The 16,920-nt window shown below is 48.7% G+C and overlaps 1 protein-coding gene across 1 annotated transcript in view; it reads right to left on the reverse strand.

Moving 5' to 3' along the window:
* Positions 1-16,920, reverse strand: part of birc6 (baculoviral IAP repeat containing 6) — a gene marked incomplete at its 5' end in the record, with an annotated part of 90,429 nt that overhangs the window by 13,207 nt on the left and 60,302 nt on the right. The window contains 7 exons of the mRNA XM_031579321.2: positions 511-699; positions 2,280-2,357; positions 3,355-3,516; positions 6,877-7,094; positions 7,983-8,093; positions 10,867-11,012; positions 15,496-15,709. Of these exons, the coding sequence (XP_031435181.1) occupies positions 511-699; positions 2,280-2,357; positions 3,355-3,516; positions 6,877-7,094; positions 7,983-8,093; positions 10,867-11,012; positions 15,496-15,709 (1,118 nt within the window). The remainder of the gene's footprint in view (positions 1-510; positions 700-2,279; positions 2,358-3,354; positions 3,517-6,876; positions 7,095-7,982; positions 8,094-10,866; positions 11,013-15,495; positions 15,710-16,920) is intronic.

The following is a 16,920-nucleotide window of genomic DNA, read 5'->3' on the forward strand; positions in this document are numbered from 1 at the left end:
TTCTCCCCATTTCTCTCCCTCCCTCCCTCCCTTCCTCACTCTCTGGGTGTGGAGCGGGCTGAGTGATCACTAGTGAGGGGGCCGTGTCAAGGACGAGAAGAAATCAAGAACACGGCCGAAGAGGTGGGGGAGCGCATCCAGAGGATATTATCTGCCCTCGGAATGAATTAATAAACACAGAATTTATGAGCTGACAGAGGCCTGATAGCTGCTGTTGACGTTCCTGAGCAGCTCCGGTCGTGGGGGCACAAATTGATTTGGGGCTGTCCGTGCGGAGGCAACTGGAGATGAAATTTGGGAGGGGCTGAGATTCATCAAGAGCGCCTCCTTTGGTGTGTTTGGCCGAGGCTTGGGCTGGGTCAAGGACAGGGTGTCTGGCATGACTGAGTGGATTTGGGTGCGAGAGTGTGAATGAGATTTGAGATTATTTGTCCTGCCATGTTGAAGCTTGTGTCCTTGAAAAAGCATCACAGGCGTGTGTGTGTGTGTGTGTGTGTGTGTGTGACTCACCTCCTTGAAGCAGGGCGAGGGGTTCCTCATCTGTTCCAGCATGGCCCACTTGACGGTGGCCTGCCGGATGTTTCCGTCGTACTCGCGGGAGCTCTGTGTGCCGCTGGGCGTGCCCCTCGAGCGCTCGTAGCCTGGCTCGTTAAAGTACGGCTCCGCCACCAGAATCAGGGACTGAACGGACACTAGCACCTGAACACACACACACACAATAAGGGTCAATGATGGATATTTACATGTCTTCAATATAGCAGGACTGGGGGGGTGGGTCCTAAAACTACTTTGAACTCAGATTTGCTGAATTAATTCTTGGAAACTTTATCTCCCTTTATTTGTCTTGAAGTTGGCCTGTTAAAACAGCAGTACAATTGGATTGTGTTCTGTAAGTGAATTAGCATATAAATGTCTGCCAAATGAGGGGCCAGGTCATGGGGTCAAAGCCCAGGGAGCTGGAGTGCTGATAAATGTCTGCCCTAGCTGGATTGCTAGTCTCTCTAGATTAAAGCATCCGCTGTGTGAATGAATGCTTATGTGAGCGTCTTCAAAAGGTGATAGTACTGATGTGCCGCTAGTGAGCATTAGCAAAGTTCCTCTCCAGCCTCCAAAGAATATAATCAGTGTATCCGGGAAAAGCCCACCCTCTCTGTCTGACCCGGCTAACCTTGAACTCTCCGGAACCCCCAACACACCCCCCACCCCCCACCCCGTCGCATCCGTACGCTCCTTCGACAGCGCAGAGCTGATAGAACAGTCCTCCCTGGCACGGCACTGGCCTGTCTGATTTCCATTATCGACCCAGTGGACGCTAACTAGAATGATAATCAATGGAGACATCTCTACGAACTTTCTCCACCCCGCCTACTGCATGAGAGGGGATTATCAGAGGCGGAGAAGCTGGACGCCGAGGGGGAAATGGGGTGGGGTGATGAGGAGGGGGAGGGGGGCTCTTTACTTGCTTGTTGGGAGATCAATAAAAGCAGAGAACACTAATTCCCCAGTTCTCAATAGAGGATAGCCTATGATGTAGGGCGTAGAGGTTTGTGGATGATGGTGGGGGTAATGGAGGAATATCAGTTTTAAATAAATCAGATAATGGGCATCACAGGAGGAGGCAGGGAGGGAGGCTGAGTGCAGAGAGCAGCAGAGGGTCTGAAGATAATCTGCTACTGTGGGCTCTCCGCTGATGATGCTGGACTGGAGCAGGCTAGAGGCCAAAACGCCCCGCAGCAGCTCACTCCGCTGGCCCAGCCACCCGACGTCAGCCAGGCCGGGAGATCGGTGTGAAATCAAATCAAAGGCTTTAAAAGTAACCGTCTCACACGTTCAGAAAAGAAAAGGAGGAAGGAAACTATTCAAGTCCTTTCCCCACACGTGAGGTATTTATGCATTCACCTATTTATACATCCATTCACTTCTAACCCCCTGCCTGAGATCCCGCAGGGTCACGTGACCCTGCTCCCCCTTCTCTCTCGTGTCCCTGCTGCTCTGAGGCCATTGCAGTATTTATTACCTTCAGCGCTGCTAGAGGGAGAGAGGGGGTGAGTGACTGGAGGCTAGGACGCTCATCCCACTCCCTAGGCTCTCTGCTGGGTGAGGGCGAGGGGTGACAGTTGTGGGAAGTGTGAAGGCGGGCGGGTACATTAATTTGAGAATCTAAATATAAGCTAAGAGGCTGAGGGAACTTCATGTGGAATGCTTAGAAACCTGTCAGTTGTTTGCGTGTGTGTGTGTGTGTGTATGTGTGTGTGTGTGAGAGAGAGGGAAACATTTACCTGTAAAAAGCTAGAGGTTTGTGGATTCCACTTCTCCTCTGGTCGACCATGCCAGGTGTTAAGGATACTTAAACACACCTGAGAGACACAAGGAGAGAAAGGAGAGAGCAAGATGTAGAGAAAGAGGAGAGGACAGGGGGGGGGGGAATACAAGAGAAAGATTGTAGAGACGAGAGAGAAAGAGGAAACTTGTCAGATACCAAGCCAACTCTTAAATTTCACTTCAAAACACTTGACACACACACACACTCCCAAACATCTGCCTGACACACACATGGTCCCTGGTGAGCAGAGGGGGCATGATCTCAGGTCTGATGTCTAAAGCACACAGTAACTCCTGGAGCAGTTGTCACCTCCCATTATGAAAATAGATGTTCTCTGTCACACCGCTGCTAATGAGGGCCAGCAGATGGGAGGGACAAGAGCACCTTTACCACTCCTGACCAGGGAGAGGGAGAGAGAGAGAGAGAGAGAGAGAGAGAGAGAGAGAAAGAAAAACGAGGAGAGGTTGGAGGAGGAGAGAGAAATGTATGTGTGTGTGCTAGAGAGAAAAAGGATGTGTTCAGCTGTCTGTGGATGTGTGTATATATGTATATGTGTGTATGTGTAAGTGAAGAACAGATGTGGGGCAGGGGGAGAGGAAAGATAAGAAAACAAAAAGGTCATAGACAGAGTGAGGGGAAAGTGTGAGAGAGAGAGAGAGAGAGAGAAAGAAAGAACGAAAGAAAGAAGGAACAGTCTGCTGGTCTCCTTATGGTTTCCACCCACAGACAGACACTGCGCTGCTGAAGTCACAGCATTTATGTAAACAGGTCGCTTCTGCCTGGAGGGAACCTGCACTTTACTAAAAACCTCACGCATGTCCACACTTACATCACACACAACAACACTCCCAACTATACTGTGCACACACACATTCACTCACTGACAGACACACACACACACACACACACACACACACACAACTATACAATATTCATTTAGTGTGGTAGACAGAGCATCTTAAAGACTGTTTCAGACACAGAGACGAGGGTTTTGGCACAGGACTCAAGCATGTGGACTGGGAGGTACTCACTTTGCCGTCATTATAGAGGTTTGGGTTGAAGCGCACGCTGTGGCCCCCGGTGGTCTCCAGGTTGACCAGAGGGGGGGAGTTGGGGTAGTCCTGGGGGAAGTACACGTCAAACTCAAAACAGCCGTTTGCATATGGGGTGTCTGCCGGACCAGTAATCAGGACCTGTATGTAAACATACAAACGTTATGTTAATGTTCGTTCACCTCAGCACAAACACTACCTCACAAGACCACAGCTCAGACAAGGTGTCTGATTCCAACACATTTTTATCAGGATTAAAAAAAACTAGCAAAAAGAAACCCAGTTAAGTGCGTTATAAAAGGAGCGAAATGCATTTGAAGGGTCTTTGGTTTTGGCTGCTTGTCAATTTCTGATTAGCACATAACAGGTACAGAAGGCAAGAGTCAACATCAATCAGAGTGGAGGTGCTGCAGTGAAGCTCGTCCAGCGGAGGAGTGTTAGCATGCGTCACTGAGCACCGCCAGGAGTGAGCTGTAAGAGTGGGACCGCCCGCTCCTCTCCCCCCTTCCCTCCTGATCGATGGAGGGAAGACCTCTCATCCGGAAGGAAGAGAACTCCCTCGCTCAGAGATGTCTCAAACATTGTCTTACAGGTATTCCGCTTTGGTTGCAGTAGTCAAATATCTGTATTTCAACGGCCGATGTAGGATTTTTAAGACCGATACTGATTTCGATATATGAGGATTTAAAAATCTGATGGTGATATATCGACCAATATTCATTTTGAACAGAAACATGTGAAGACTGCAATGGTTAAATGCGGCGATGGAATGGCTGACAACTGTTCTCAGGTTTATTTGAGGGTAAAAGCGAGAGAAGCGAGATGAAAAGAGAGATGAATTCATTATTGTTTAAGTAATGCATTTCACGTGAAAATCATCACACAACAGATCAGACTCTGTTGTTCTGTGCAGCGGTCAGCTAAGATTTGCCGTCTAGGAACCAAGCGTGTTGCCAACGTTGCAATGTGCCCTCTGGTGTGTGTGTGTGCGTGCGTGCGTGCGTGCGCTCAATTTTCCGCCCTTTCCTCTCGTGGCCCTAAAAGCACTGGATAATCTGATGTGAAAGGCACAGAGGCAAGACCTTGTTTCTAGTGCATTTGGCACTGCCATCTTGATACAAACCCCAGGGTTTAGTGCTGGTTGGGCAGTGGGGAGGATTGCAGGCTGAGGAGGTGGTGTGTGTGTGTGTGTGTGTGTGTGTGTGTGTGTGTGTGTGTGTGTGTGTGTGTAAAGAGAGAGTGAGATGCACAGAGACAACAAACTAGGTAATTGTGTTCAGATGTCAAAACGGAGCTTCCAGCTGACTATTCAGAAGATAGAAAAGAAACAGAGAGAATCAGACAGCTACAAGATTGAATAAGAGAGATAAAAAGAGACTCTGGCAGAGAAACTGATAGAACAGGAGGTACAGGAGGAAAGAGTGGGAGGGGAGAAAAAAGGTTGCCACTGGAGTCCCTATGTCAAATGGAAAGAAGGGAACAGAGCTTCCTCAGATAGAGGAGTGCCGAGCCGTGGCACTGTTTTGAAAGGCAGGAGGGATGGATTAAGAAATCATCCACACAGACATACATTAATGAAATCACTCTGCAGATGCACCACACCGGAGAGACAGGGTCTAACCAGGTCAGCGAAGTAAGACACTCTTAGGAAATGAAAAAGGAAGCTTGGGGAAAAAAGGAGGATTAAAATAAAAAAGGAGGGAAAAAGAGGAAGAAATATCCGTGTACTCTGGTGGAAAATCCTCAGGACGGGACCAGCGGGGATACGGTGGCTAAGGCACAGCGTTGCCACGGCAACAGGCAGGCTCAGTGGCCCGCATCGCCCCGGGGGTCGGGGAGTGTCGCTCAGGCGCGAAGAGTGTTGTGACAGCAGCGCTCAGGCCCCACACTGCTCGCGCACCCACACCATGAGGAGTGTGTGTGTGTGTGTGTGTGTGTGTGTGTGTGTGTGTGTGTGTGTGTGTGTGTGTGTGTGTGTGTGTGTGTGTGAGAGTGTGTGTGTGAGAGAGAGAGTGTGAGCACACATGCCTGGATGTTCTCATCTGAGCAGGATACGCGCTGCTATTAGCGAACATTAACTTTGCATGTTAATGCACACTTTGGGTTCATGAGGGAAGACTGAGAACGGAAGAAAGAAAGGAGGGGGCGTGTTGAGGGCAGGGTGATGGGGGGGGGGTAATAGCTGGCAGAGAAAAGAGCACAGCAGAGAGATCAGAGAAATGTGGCATGGTGGGGGCCCAACCTAAGGACCGGATCTCTCTCCCTCACTCATTCACACACACTTTGGCCTTGCCTTGCCTTCGCTGGCCTGCTCTGCCTGAGCCTCTGCGCGGTGTTGAGGTGATTTCCAGTGGAGCATGACTGAAACACGCCTAACCAGACGAGGGCTCTGACATTTAACTGACGCCGTGGCAGTTAATCAGGACACCGGGTGACGGCCATTTCTAAAATGTCATTAGAGAGTGATGGCTGCCGTCGGGAGGGACCGGTGCCCCCATAACCAGCAGCGAGTGCAGATGGCGCGCCGCTCGTCATGACGGGGGAACGAGGACGACGTTCCGTTCCAGCCAGCCGTGGCTAAATCCCATCCGAAATAGCTGGAGTCCCGCTGAGCAACCCTCTCACACCCACACACGGCCCTGAGGGGAGCAGGCACTGCTTGGCTCCTGACTCCCACAGCAGCTCCACACACACACACACCCACACACACACACACACACACATCCCTCAAGTCAGCTCCTCTGCAGCAGATGGGGCCCCAGTAATATCCCCTTTATTAAAAAGCCCTCAGCCTTGCACACAGAGGCAAAGATTACAGAAAAAACATACATGAGGGGTGTGTGTGTGTGTGTGTGTGTGTGTGTGTGTGTGTGTGTGTGTGTGTGTGTGTGTGTGTGTACGTGCGTGTGTGAGAGCGTGCACATGTATGTATGCGCTTGCAAGAACATGAGCTTGTGCGTATGTGTGTTAGGGGTGGGCGATATGGCCAAAATCTTCTATCACGGTATTTGTAATTTTATATCACGGTTTATTATACGTAGGGTGACCAGATTTGAGTTTGTGAAAAAGAGGACACTTCAGCGGTGGCGAAATGTGTCCACAGACATAGGCTATACAGTACTTGAAAGTTCTATTTGCCTGAAGAACTATTTTTTCTAAACGGAAATCACCAAGCGACAACAGAATCGTTAAAGAGGTATTTTGGAGGAATGTCTTCTATCGTTTTGGCGAGTAACTGTATAGTTTGGAGGTCATTATCTAAAAATAAATCGATTGGATTTCAAAATAAGAGTATACCGCGGTTGAAACGGTATAGCCAAATCTTTCCCGGTAGACACATTTCTACCGTTGCACGGTATATACCGTCATACCGCCCAGCCCTAATGTGTGTGTGTGAGAAAGACGTTTGTATGTGCAAGCATGTGTGTGCATGCGTGTGTGTGTGTGTGTGTGTGTGTGTGTGTGTAGCAGTGAGTTGATGGTTGCCTTAGCTGCCCGTACCTTCATGATATCGAGGCGCTCCTCGTCGCAGCGGACGAAGACAGAGGAGGAGGAGGAGAGGGGCAGGGAGGTGGAGAGGGTGACGGCCTCCTGGGCCAGCCGGCGTGCCCGGGCAGCGCTGTTGGCATCGCTGGCGTTCTTCACCTGAGACATGTAGTGGTAGTTCACCTTAAACACCAGCTTACCGTCCTCATCCTCGGTAACCATTTCAAACGTATCTATGGGGAAGACAGAGAAAGAAAGAGACACACAAACACACACACAATGATGAAAAAGATTAAAGGCTGGTATGGAAACCTTTTAAGAAAAGATACAACACTCGCTTCCCATTCTCCTGCTCCTTAATCACATGGTTCACATCTCCCTCTCTCTCTCCTGAGGGCTATACCTGCTCTTCCTCTTTTCTCTCTCTTTCTTTCTTTCTTTGCCATCATCTCTCCCCGTTTGTATTGGGGACCAGCGCAAACCTGTTTACGTTGGTGTCAGGCGCGATTACTTCAGACGTCTCCCACTTGCAAAAATCAATTGCGGCGGAGCAAAAGTCTGGCCATCAATCAGTGGGTGCTGGGATGAGAAGTGACAGTCAGAGAAGGCCTTCCCTTCCCCCTTCCCCCAGCCTGAGAGACGCCACAGCGATGGCATTATGGATCATTCCTGAGGAGACCCATTTGTGTGCTCCAGCAGCTTCTTCCTCTTTCCCTCAGCCTCTCTATCCCTCAGCTCTCGTTTTCACACACACACACACACACTCTTTCCTTTGCTCATACCCATCTCTCTCTCAACCTCTATCTGTATCTTTCTCTCTCCCTCACTCACCCCTGCTACCTCTCCTTCTCAGCCTCTATTTTGCTCACTCACTCTCTCTCTTTATTGCTCCCTCTGTGCATCTTCCTCCCTCCTTCCTGTAGGCACTCAGAGAGGAAGAACAAACAGCTACAAAGCCCAAAAAATTAAAAAGGGTTTCATCTTCCTTTGCTTTCATTTAGCGCCTCTGTTCTCTGGCCCTGATTCTCCAAACCTGCTCACATCTCCCTAGACTCTCTCCCTCCCTCCCTTCCTCCCTCCCTCTGCCAGGCCAAGGTGTGGGCTTTTCAGGTGGAACTCACCAAACTGGAGCTTCTTCATGGCTGCCACATACTTCTCCTCCAAAGAGCGCATCACAGACATGGGCTTGGGCCTGGTGGACGTCTTCTTCGAGCACTCGGCCAGTTTCTTTTCTGTGGATAGAGAAAAAAAGAAGTTTAATATTCTTCTAATATTAAGTTTAATATTCTTATATTACATTGATTACTCGCACTTTCCCAACATTGGATCATTAAGACACACCAAATAATCAACTTATCAAAGAGAGAAAGAAAGAAGGGGGGGGGGGTATGCGAGAGGGAAGTGAGAAAGCGAAAAACAGGGAGAAGAAGAAATAGCACATGTTGTATGATAGTATGATAAACAACTCCAAAGCCCTCGAAGGCAGGAAAGAACAGAGCCGACAGAAGGTCCCCTTTGTGAGTGCATCTCTCTGGGACCTGAGCCCCTACAGGAACGCCTCTCATTGCCTGCTCTCTGACTGTGGGGTGTCCAGCTACCCTGCCACGAATTACACCCCCCCCCCCCCCACTAACACAGAGTGATCATTGGAGGACACACAGCAAGAGGCCTGTGTTGCGTTTGGTTTGACTTTCCCCCACCCATAAGAATAACGAAAACAAAACAACAACAACTCAGCTGTCAAGGAGATCTTCTCCATGTTTCTCCAGTGGTAGACGAGAAAGAAAAATACAGATAACGAGAGAGAGAGGAAGACAGTGAGTGAGGGGAGCGGGGGGTGGAGACAGATGGGGAAAGAATGAGAGAGAAAGGTGTATGGAGTGAGAGAGAGAGAGAGAGAGACAGAGAGAGAAACACAAAGCGAATGTATTAAAACTGACAAATGACGGCCACATCATTACAAGATGGCGATATGGTATCTGGCAGGGGCCTCATCTCTTCTGCAACAGGGGCACTCTTATCGACAGCTCCACTCTGCCACTGGAGAAATAATCAGACTGGTGGATCCCACTGTCACCTCTCTGCAATCACTGAGCAGACAGCGGGAGAAGGGGGTGGGAGGCTCCATGCATCAACATCATTAACTGTATATATTTAATACATTATAGGTGAGCTGGAGACCCTGACTCCAATTCCCTGGTTGCGGCGCACTGATGCTGCTACCTGGATGCATGTTCAATGCTATTAAATTACTTGTGCATTTAACCTGCCTATAACGGCAAGCTTAGCCTGTGCGCAGTGTATAAAAAAAAAAGGAAAAAAAAAAGAAAAAAACTACAGACATCAATACCCTCATTTATTTCCCTTCCAGCTTGCACATTAGGCGCTGTGTATCGACACTGGCGGACGCAGAGCCGGTCAATACAGAGATGTGTAAAAAGAGGTCTCGTCAAATCCCAGCCCCCTCGTTAGCCTCTCTTTGACCGTTTCTTGGAGACGAATCACTAATTAAACAGTTCACCCCCCCAACCCCCCGCACATATTCCACATGTCCATTTCCAGCATGCGATGCTGTGCGACTCCCCCCACTGCCCTTCCTCTTCCTGGACTGGGAGAAGGGGGGCACAGGGGCTGTTATCCTATTGATTTCCCTATAGGAGATGACAGCAGCACTGATCTGAGCTTGCACAAAATGGGCAGCGTGCCCAAACCACATGCCTCCCTCAACACCAGCTCTGGGACCACATACAGCTCTCAACAGCAGGCTAGCGTGCCTGTGGTTCTGTGTGCCAGTGTGTGTGTGTGTGTGAGAGAGCATAGGTAACACCTGTGTGTTTGCATGTGTGGGTGAGCGTAAGTGTGTAAGTGTGTGTATGTGTGTGTGTCCATAGGCCAAGAATGGGACAGAACTAATTAATACAGCTCCTAGTAAGACGGAGATAGAGGAGAGGGAAGTGCAACAGTCAATCATGCCTTAGACATGTATCAATGGCAATTTTTTTACTGACAGCGAGTAATAGCTAGCAGAGGATTCCACCAGCAGCACCATTTATGGGCTTGGGAGTAAATATATGCTTTTGTGTGTGTGTGTGTGTGTGTGTGTGTGTGTGTGTGTGTGTGTGTGTGTGTGTGTGTGTGTGTGTGTGTGTGTGTGTGTGAGGGAGAGAGTGATAGAGTGAGTGTACACTCAGTACCAAAACCCCTCTGGTCCCTTGTGCAGACCGGTCACTTTTCTAGTCTGTCAGCAACTCTAAAACCTTCTCTGGGGAGGACGGCTTGATGTCTTCAGAGAGTAATGATGTAGCGTGTGTGTGGGCACTGTAATGGCCAGACATATTGTGTGTGTGTGTGTGTGTGTGTTGGTTTGATTGGCAGGTCTTAGATGTGCGTAGATGTGCTCAAGATCCAAGAAAATTTGGTGCAGTGTGTGTGTGTGACTGACCACCAGCAACCGTGCCTGCACCGGTGACAGTCCATCACAGTCACAAGAGGGTATGTGTGTGTGTGTGTGTGTGTGTGTGTGTGTGTGTGTGTGTGTGTGTGTGTGTGTGTGTGTGTGTGTGTGTGTGTGTGTGTGTGTGAGAGAATTGTGGCTAAAGTTAGAGACCCACTTCTTTGCCTTTGTGTGTAGAGCAGGGCTCACACAGCAGGCTCTTCAGAGGGACCGCTGGAGGGCATGAACCCCCAGGAGTGTGTGGCCACAGTCAGTCAGGCAGGCACTCTTGGAGTTCTGACATGCCGAGATATCTTTCAACATTTAAGACACTTTACTGGGTACCGTCATTTGTTTGTTTGGATACCTGCACAAATTTAGTCACATTTGTATTTTTCTCTAAAATCCCTATAAAATGATCATACTTTTTAGGATTGTCTGAGCACCTTGTCCATGCAAAGCTTTTTCTTCTCTTCCGTTTTTCTCCCTTTCACACTCTCTTTCCTCCCCACCATTCTCCCCATTTCCTTTGCATCACTCCACTCCACTCGTCTCCTCTCCACTCCGCTCACCTTGGTTGGCCTGCCGCAGGCTGGTGGTGGCGGCGTACACGATCTCGGCGGTCCTCTGGATGTCGGGCACCAGCAGGGACAGACCCTCCGGCTCGGGGTCAGACGGCTCAGCCTTCACCACTCCTTTACTCTTGTCTTTCTTTGACCTGCGGGTCAACAGAGAACAACAAACTTCAGGACAGTCAAAATCAAATTAAAACACGAGGCAAGTGTTAAAAGATCCAGTCAGTATTAGAGAAAGAAACACAGCTAGTGGAATTGAATTTTTAGGGAGAAAAAGAAAAGATGAGAAAGAGAGAGAGAAAGAGAGAGAACAAGAAATGAAATTTAAATCTGTGTTTTATAAGTGTCACATATCAATGCTGCTCCCATTGTCACATAGAGCACATCTTTCTATAATTCACCACCATTGGCCATCATGTATTATGCATGTGTGCCTCTGCATACTGAGAAACACAAACAAACTTGAGCCAACAGTGAGAAGGGAGCTGGAGATTGGGAGACCTTGCTGTGGCAGGGATGACAGAGTCCTTCATTACTGGACTAGCAGCAGCACGACACCGCACTGATTTGCTACAAAGTGCAAAGATGCCGTATTATTTCAAAAAGGTACAATTGCCCTTGTGCCGGTTTAGTCCTCATTGCTTAGATTGCCCGGGGGTGGGGCGCGGGGGGGAGAGACAGCTGAAATCAGTGGCCTCACAGAGGAGATAGAGTCTCGAGCGGCCCACTAAAATGCTTTTCTGGTTACTGAAGATGATAGCCATGTCCATTAGCGCTGCGATCCTGGGTAAGAGCAAACATGGAATTCTGCCACGATGTGGAGTTTCTGTGTGTGAGCCTCCAGTCAAGTGGGAATCCAGCAAGTGGCACACTGACAAATGCAACGGTGAAACACAGCCTTCACCGACTGCTAGTGCGCGGGGGCCACATCAGATGGTCACATGCACAGTGTAGTAGCTAGGTCACTTGTGCATTAAGCCATGTTTTTACTTGTGGTCTGTCCAAATAACCTGAATTTTTTATGAGCTGACTGCCAAAAAGAACATGGTGAACAAGAGTAAGAGGACAGACAGACACACACAGGTAGCAAGACAGGAACACAGGAAAAACAAGAGTAGTAAGAGGACATGGAGTGAAGGAGTGGGTGGGCGAGAGTGACAAGAGAGGCAGGGAGAGAGAGAGAGAGAGAGAGAGAGAGAGAGAGAGAGAGAGAGAGATAGAATCCTCAGACAGAATAATAAAAGACAGTCCAGCAAGGGCGAAGACAGACACAGACAGGCCTGTCTCCGAGGCCCAATGAGTTATGACCTCGTTTGGGAAGACGCACAGTGCCCACAAGACAACGAGGTGGGCAAGACGATTGGTACCGCAGACATGCAAAACTGAAATCACAAAATCATTAAAAGAAATTGTTTTGTTGAAGATGCCACATCAAATTCCCAGGACAATTTTCACAGTATACAGCGATGCAGCCACAAATCCACTAATTGATTACATTATTGCGACTAACCCACTAACAAGTACAGCATCCGATACCTAAGGAAATATATCTCAATTCTCTCTCTCTCTCTCTCTCTCTCTCTCTCTCTCTCTCTCTCTCTCTCTCTCTCTCTCTCTCTCTCTCTCTCTCTCTCTCTCTCTCTCTCTCTCTCTCTCTCTCTCTCTCTCTCTCTCTCTCTCTCTCTCTCTCTCTCTAAATACAAGCTTGTGGTAGTCAACACGAAGTGGCTCAGCACGTCAGCTCATACTGAAGGTGACACGGAATAAACCCCATTAAATCTTAAACACAGGGCTGAACCCGTTCCATCAGCTCCTATGTTAAAACCCCCCCTGGAGTGGTGAGCCTGAGGGAGAAAGGACCGGCCTGACACAAAGAGACAGTTAAACAGACAGAAATGGGGATAAAACCTAAAGACAGAGGAGAGCATTTTAGCTTGACCTTTTGCGAAACGGAACGCAGGCCAAGTTGGCCTCCACTATGCCATTTCCTCTGATGCTTCCCCAAACAGAAGGCAGAAGCACTGGCATAGGTCTCCTGCCATGATCTGCGTCTCTTCCTCTTCTTCTCCTTTCCATCCTCCCATCTCCATCCCTCTGACTGGATATCTCTTCAGTCTCTTTCGCCCTTACTCAGTATTCTCTCCCTTCCTCTCCAAAATGCCCCTTTATTATTTTCTTCAATTTTTCTTTTTCCACCTTTGTCTCTCTCTCTCTCTTGCTTTCTCTCAACATCACTCTCATGGACACAGACGCATAGCGACAGGGACGTAAACACCTGCCGATCACACTACAACCCATCACCCCAGGCTACTGGCTGCTTTCATTACATTCAGAGCCCCCCCCTCACTCCACCTCTCTTTCTCTCTTTATTTCCCTCTTGCTCTCTTCCTCCCTCCCTCCCTCGCTGTGCTGTGCTGTGCTGTGCTGTGTTGATGTGATGCTTATGAGGCTGTTATTGCCAGGGCCACAGCTGATGCACAGCAGGGCTTGTTTTCTTCTGCATCACACCCCTCCACCCCCCCTTCTGTTCCTCTCTCTTTGCTTCTTCTCCTTTCGGCCATTCCTCCTGAAGAGCAGCTCTGCCAACAGGCTCAGACGGAGAGGCGAAGGCCAACAAAAGTAGCATCCACTAGCCACAAGTTGGGCAGACATCGAAAGCAAGAACGAACATGCAGCTAAGGGCTCCGGTGGATGTGTGGTCTCATTAAAACAAACAAACAATAATGTAACACACCAATCCAAGGAACTTGTGTCTTCATGAATGATTTACACAAAAAAAAACAATGACAAAATAAAGACAAAAACACATGTAATCTATCCCCATGCTTCCAGTCATCACGCGTGACCAGAGAAATGTAAGGGCTGAGTGAGTGCGCCGCTGGTGCCAGGCGTACGCTCAGTCTGACGGGAGGCGGAGGGTATGCATCATGTATGGGCGCGCACGCTGAGGCCGGAGCTCTTAAAATACTCCCCAGGACTCCCAGGAGAGCGGTCCTGCTGTGCTCACTGGGGCCTCTGGGAAAAGGGCCCGTTTAGCCGCCCAGCACGGGGTTAAGAGCTTCCCCTGGATGACCCCGGGGATGGGGGGGGGAACGACCCCTGGAGGTGACCTACCATTTGTGAATCACTCTCTCTCTGTCATACGCGCACGCACACACACACACACACACACACAAACAGTGCAGAGCTGCTGTGATGTGATGTATGGCGGATTAGGGCCTTAAGTAAACTGTTAATTCAGCGAGCCAGTGAGCGGGAGGGGAGTCGGCATGGCGATGGAAGTGCGCGGGGATGTTATGAATAATGAATCCTGACAGACCCCCTCAGCCCTGGAAGTTCACGGTCTGACGAATGTGCTGTGTGCCTGGAAAGACCAGGGGAGAGGTGGGATGAAAGAAGAGGGGAGGAGAGAGAAGGGGAAGGAGAGAACAGAAGGAGGAGAGGAGGGGAAAAAACAGAGGAGGGAAAAGAGGGGAGTAGAAGGGGGGGGGGGGGACAGGGTAGGAGAGGAGATAAGAGAACAAAGGAGGACAGGAGAGAGGAGGAGAGGCGCAGATACTGAGCAGGATGGGAGAAGCGGAGGGATGAGAAAATGAAATGGCGGGGACGGAGGGAAGCGAAATGAGAGGGCCAGACTCTAGAGCACGGCATGACCCATAATGCACCTCAGAGGGAGAGGGCCACAGGTGGACAGATGGAGTGCCAATTATTGCCCCCCCAGGACAAACTCAATCTGTTAAAAGTTCAATGAATCACTCATTAACAAATCAGAAAGGCCACCGTACTATGGCTGATGGCCTTTAGACAGACTGTGTGCTCAGGGTTACCATAGAAAAACCAAGAACAAGAACTATAGATGTGCACTTTGCAAGTGATGTTTCTCCATTCTTTCCTTTTGTCCTCGTTTGAAGAGAGCAAAGAATGAGAAGAGCATGCTTTTTTTTATCCATTGTGACCGTGCAACGGCTTTCATTTCCATGGCAATCCATGCAGGAGCAGAATTGGACGCAGGACTTCAATCCCATTTAGGTGAACGGCGTGAGGAGCCACTTTCTCCTCCTTACTCCACACTGAAATAGCAGCTAAACTGACTGCAAGGGGAAAGCCTGGGACACACACGTGCATTCACACACACACTCATAGAGCAGCCCGCATTTACTGCAGACTAGTGTGGAAAATGGCACCTGGCTTTATTCAAAACACTCTGAGGCCATTCCAGTAGGTAATCATAGTGCAGTGGGTATTGATTTGCTTGGTTGCAGAGAAAGTGAAGATTTAAAACACAGTGGGAGATTCCAGCTTTACAGTTACACCTAGCTAGATCTCGAGAAATCTATTGGGTGATTTAGTGTGAAGAACTGTGTAAGAGTGCGTGCGTGCGTACGTACGTACGTATATATATATATGTGTGTGTATGTGTATGTGTGTGTGTGTGTGTGTGTGTGTTCGGTTGCATATGACAGAGTGCAAGAGCAGGAGAGAACAAGCACTTCTGGGTGTTTTACAGGACAATGTGCAGGGCTGTGAGTGTTGATCCCAACCCAAGGTGATGGGTGTATGTTTGTGTATGTGTGTGTGTATGTGTGCGCGCGCCTTAGGTCTGTATGTGCATACCATCTGTCTGACCTGAGGCGGTTGGTGTACGTGTCCACGCAGGTCTTCATCTTGGCCAGCAGCATGCCCACCGAGGTCTGGCACTCGGAGTGCTCTTCCTCCTCCTCCTCGCCCGGGTCGCCCGACAGCGGCAGCAGCAGCGGCACCAGGGACGTGCAGGTGGAGATGGCCCGCAGCAGCTCCAGCAGCGCCCGGTACAGCGGCACGTGACGAGCCATGTCCAGCACTGAGGGAGAGACACAGAGAGAGAGAGAGAGAGAGAGAGAGAGAGAGAGAGAGAGAGAGAGAGACACAGAGAGTTACAACCCAGGTCATACTGCTATGCACACATGACGTAAACAGCAAACCAACAAAGAAAATATGCAGCCTCTGTCCGTAAGAGAGAAAAGGGTAAGAGAGACTGGAAAGACAGAGCGAGAGAGCGAGGGCACAAGGAGTGAGAGATGAAAGAGAAACAGAGAGAGAGAGAGAGAGAGAGAGGAGGGAAGGAAGGACAAGATGAAAGACGGAGGAGCGTAGCAGGTGGGTATGAGCTAAATAACAGCAAGAGAGGGAGAGAGAGAAAAAAAGAAAAGAAAGGAAGAGACAGTACAAATTGATATTAATTGGAAGTCCACAGGTACACACTAACTACACAGATGAACAGCTGGGTGTCTTGATGAGGACAGCTCGATTAAAATCTCAACAGGATCACCTACTTCACAACCACCGCCTTCATGCCAGCACACCAGTGTCACGGCCAGATTCAATAAATACTAGGGGTGGGGGGAAAAATCGATTTTTCGATTCCTCTCGATTCTCTCTAGAACGATTCTGTCTCGATTCATAAAAGTTCATAATCGATTTTTTTAATAATAATAAAAAAAAAAAAAAATTATAATTTTTTATAAAAAAAATTATAATTTTTTTTAAATTTTTTTTATTATTATTAAAAAAATCGATTATGAACTTTTATGAATTAAAATTATATATATTTTTTTTTTGTACACATTCATTTTGTGTTGAAATGCAAGTGGCATCGATTATTGCAGACTGAGTAGAAAACTCAAATGTTTTAAAAATTGAGATGCATCGATAATCGTTTTATCGGTTTAGAATTGATAATCGATAATCAGTTTAGAATCGAGAATCGGTTTAGAATCGAATCGTTGACCTCTGAATCGGAATCGAATCGAATCGTGAGGTGCCAAGAGATTCCCACCCCTAATAAATACCACATGCTTCCAGGAGTGCTGCTTAATTGCTTAGCACACTTCAAGTGAGCCAACATGAATATTTAACCTCCCTCTCTTCCTACCATAGGAGTGAAAACATGTACATGTGAGGTGTGTGTGTGTGTGTGTGTGTGTGTGTGTGTGTAGCAGTGGTGGCTTCTCCATGCTTCCCTGTGGAGGCTGAGCAGTGGGCCCAGGTGAACCCACACAGCTCCCAGGGTCA

Source organism: Clupea harengus, chromosome 13 (assembly GCF_900700415.2).
Source record: "Clupea harengus chromosome 13, Ch_v2.0.2, whole genome shotgun sequence".
NCBI classification, from domain to species: domain Eukaryota; kingdom Metazoa; phylum Chordata; class Actinopteri; order Clupeiformes; family Clupeidae; genus Clupea; species Clupea harengus.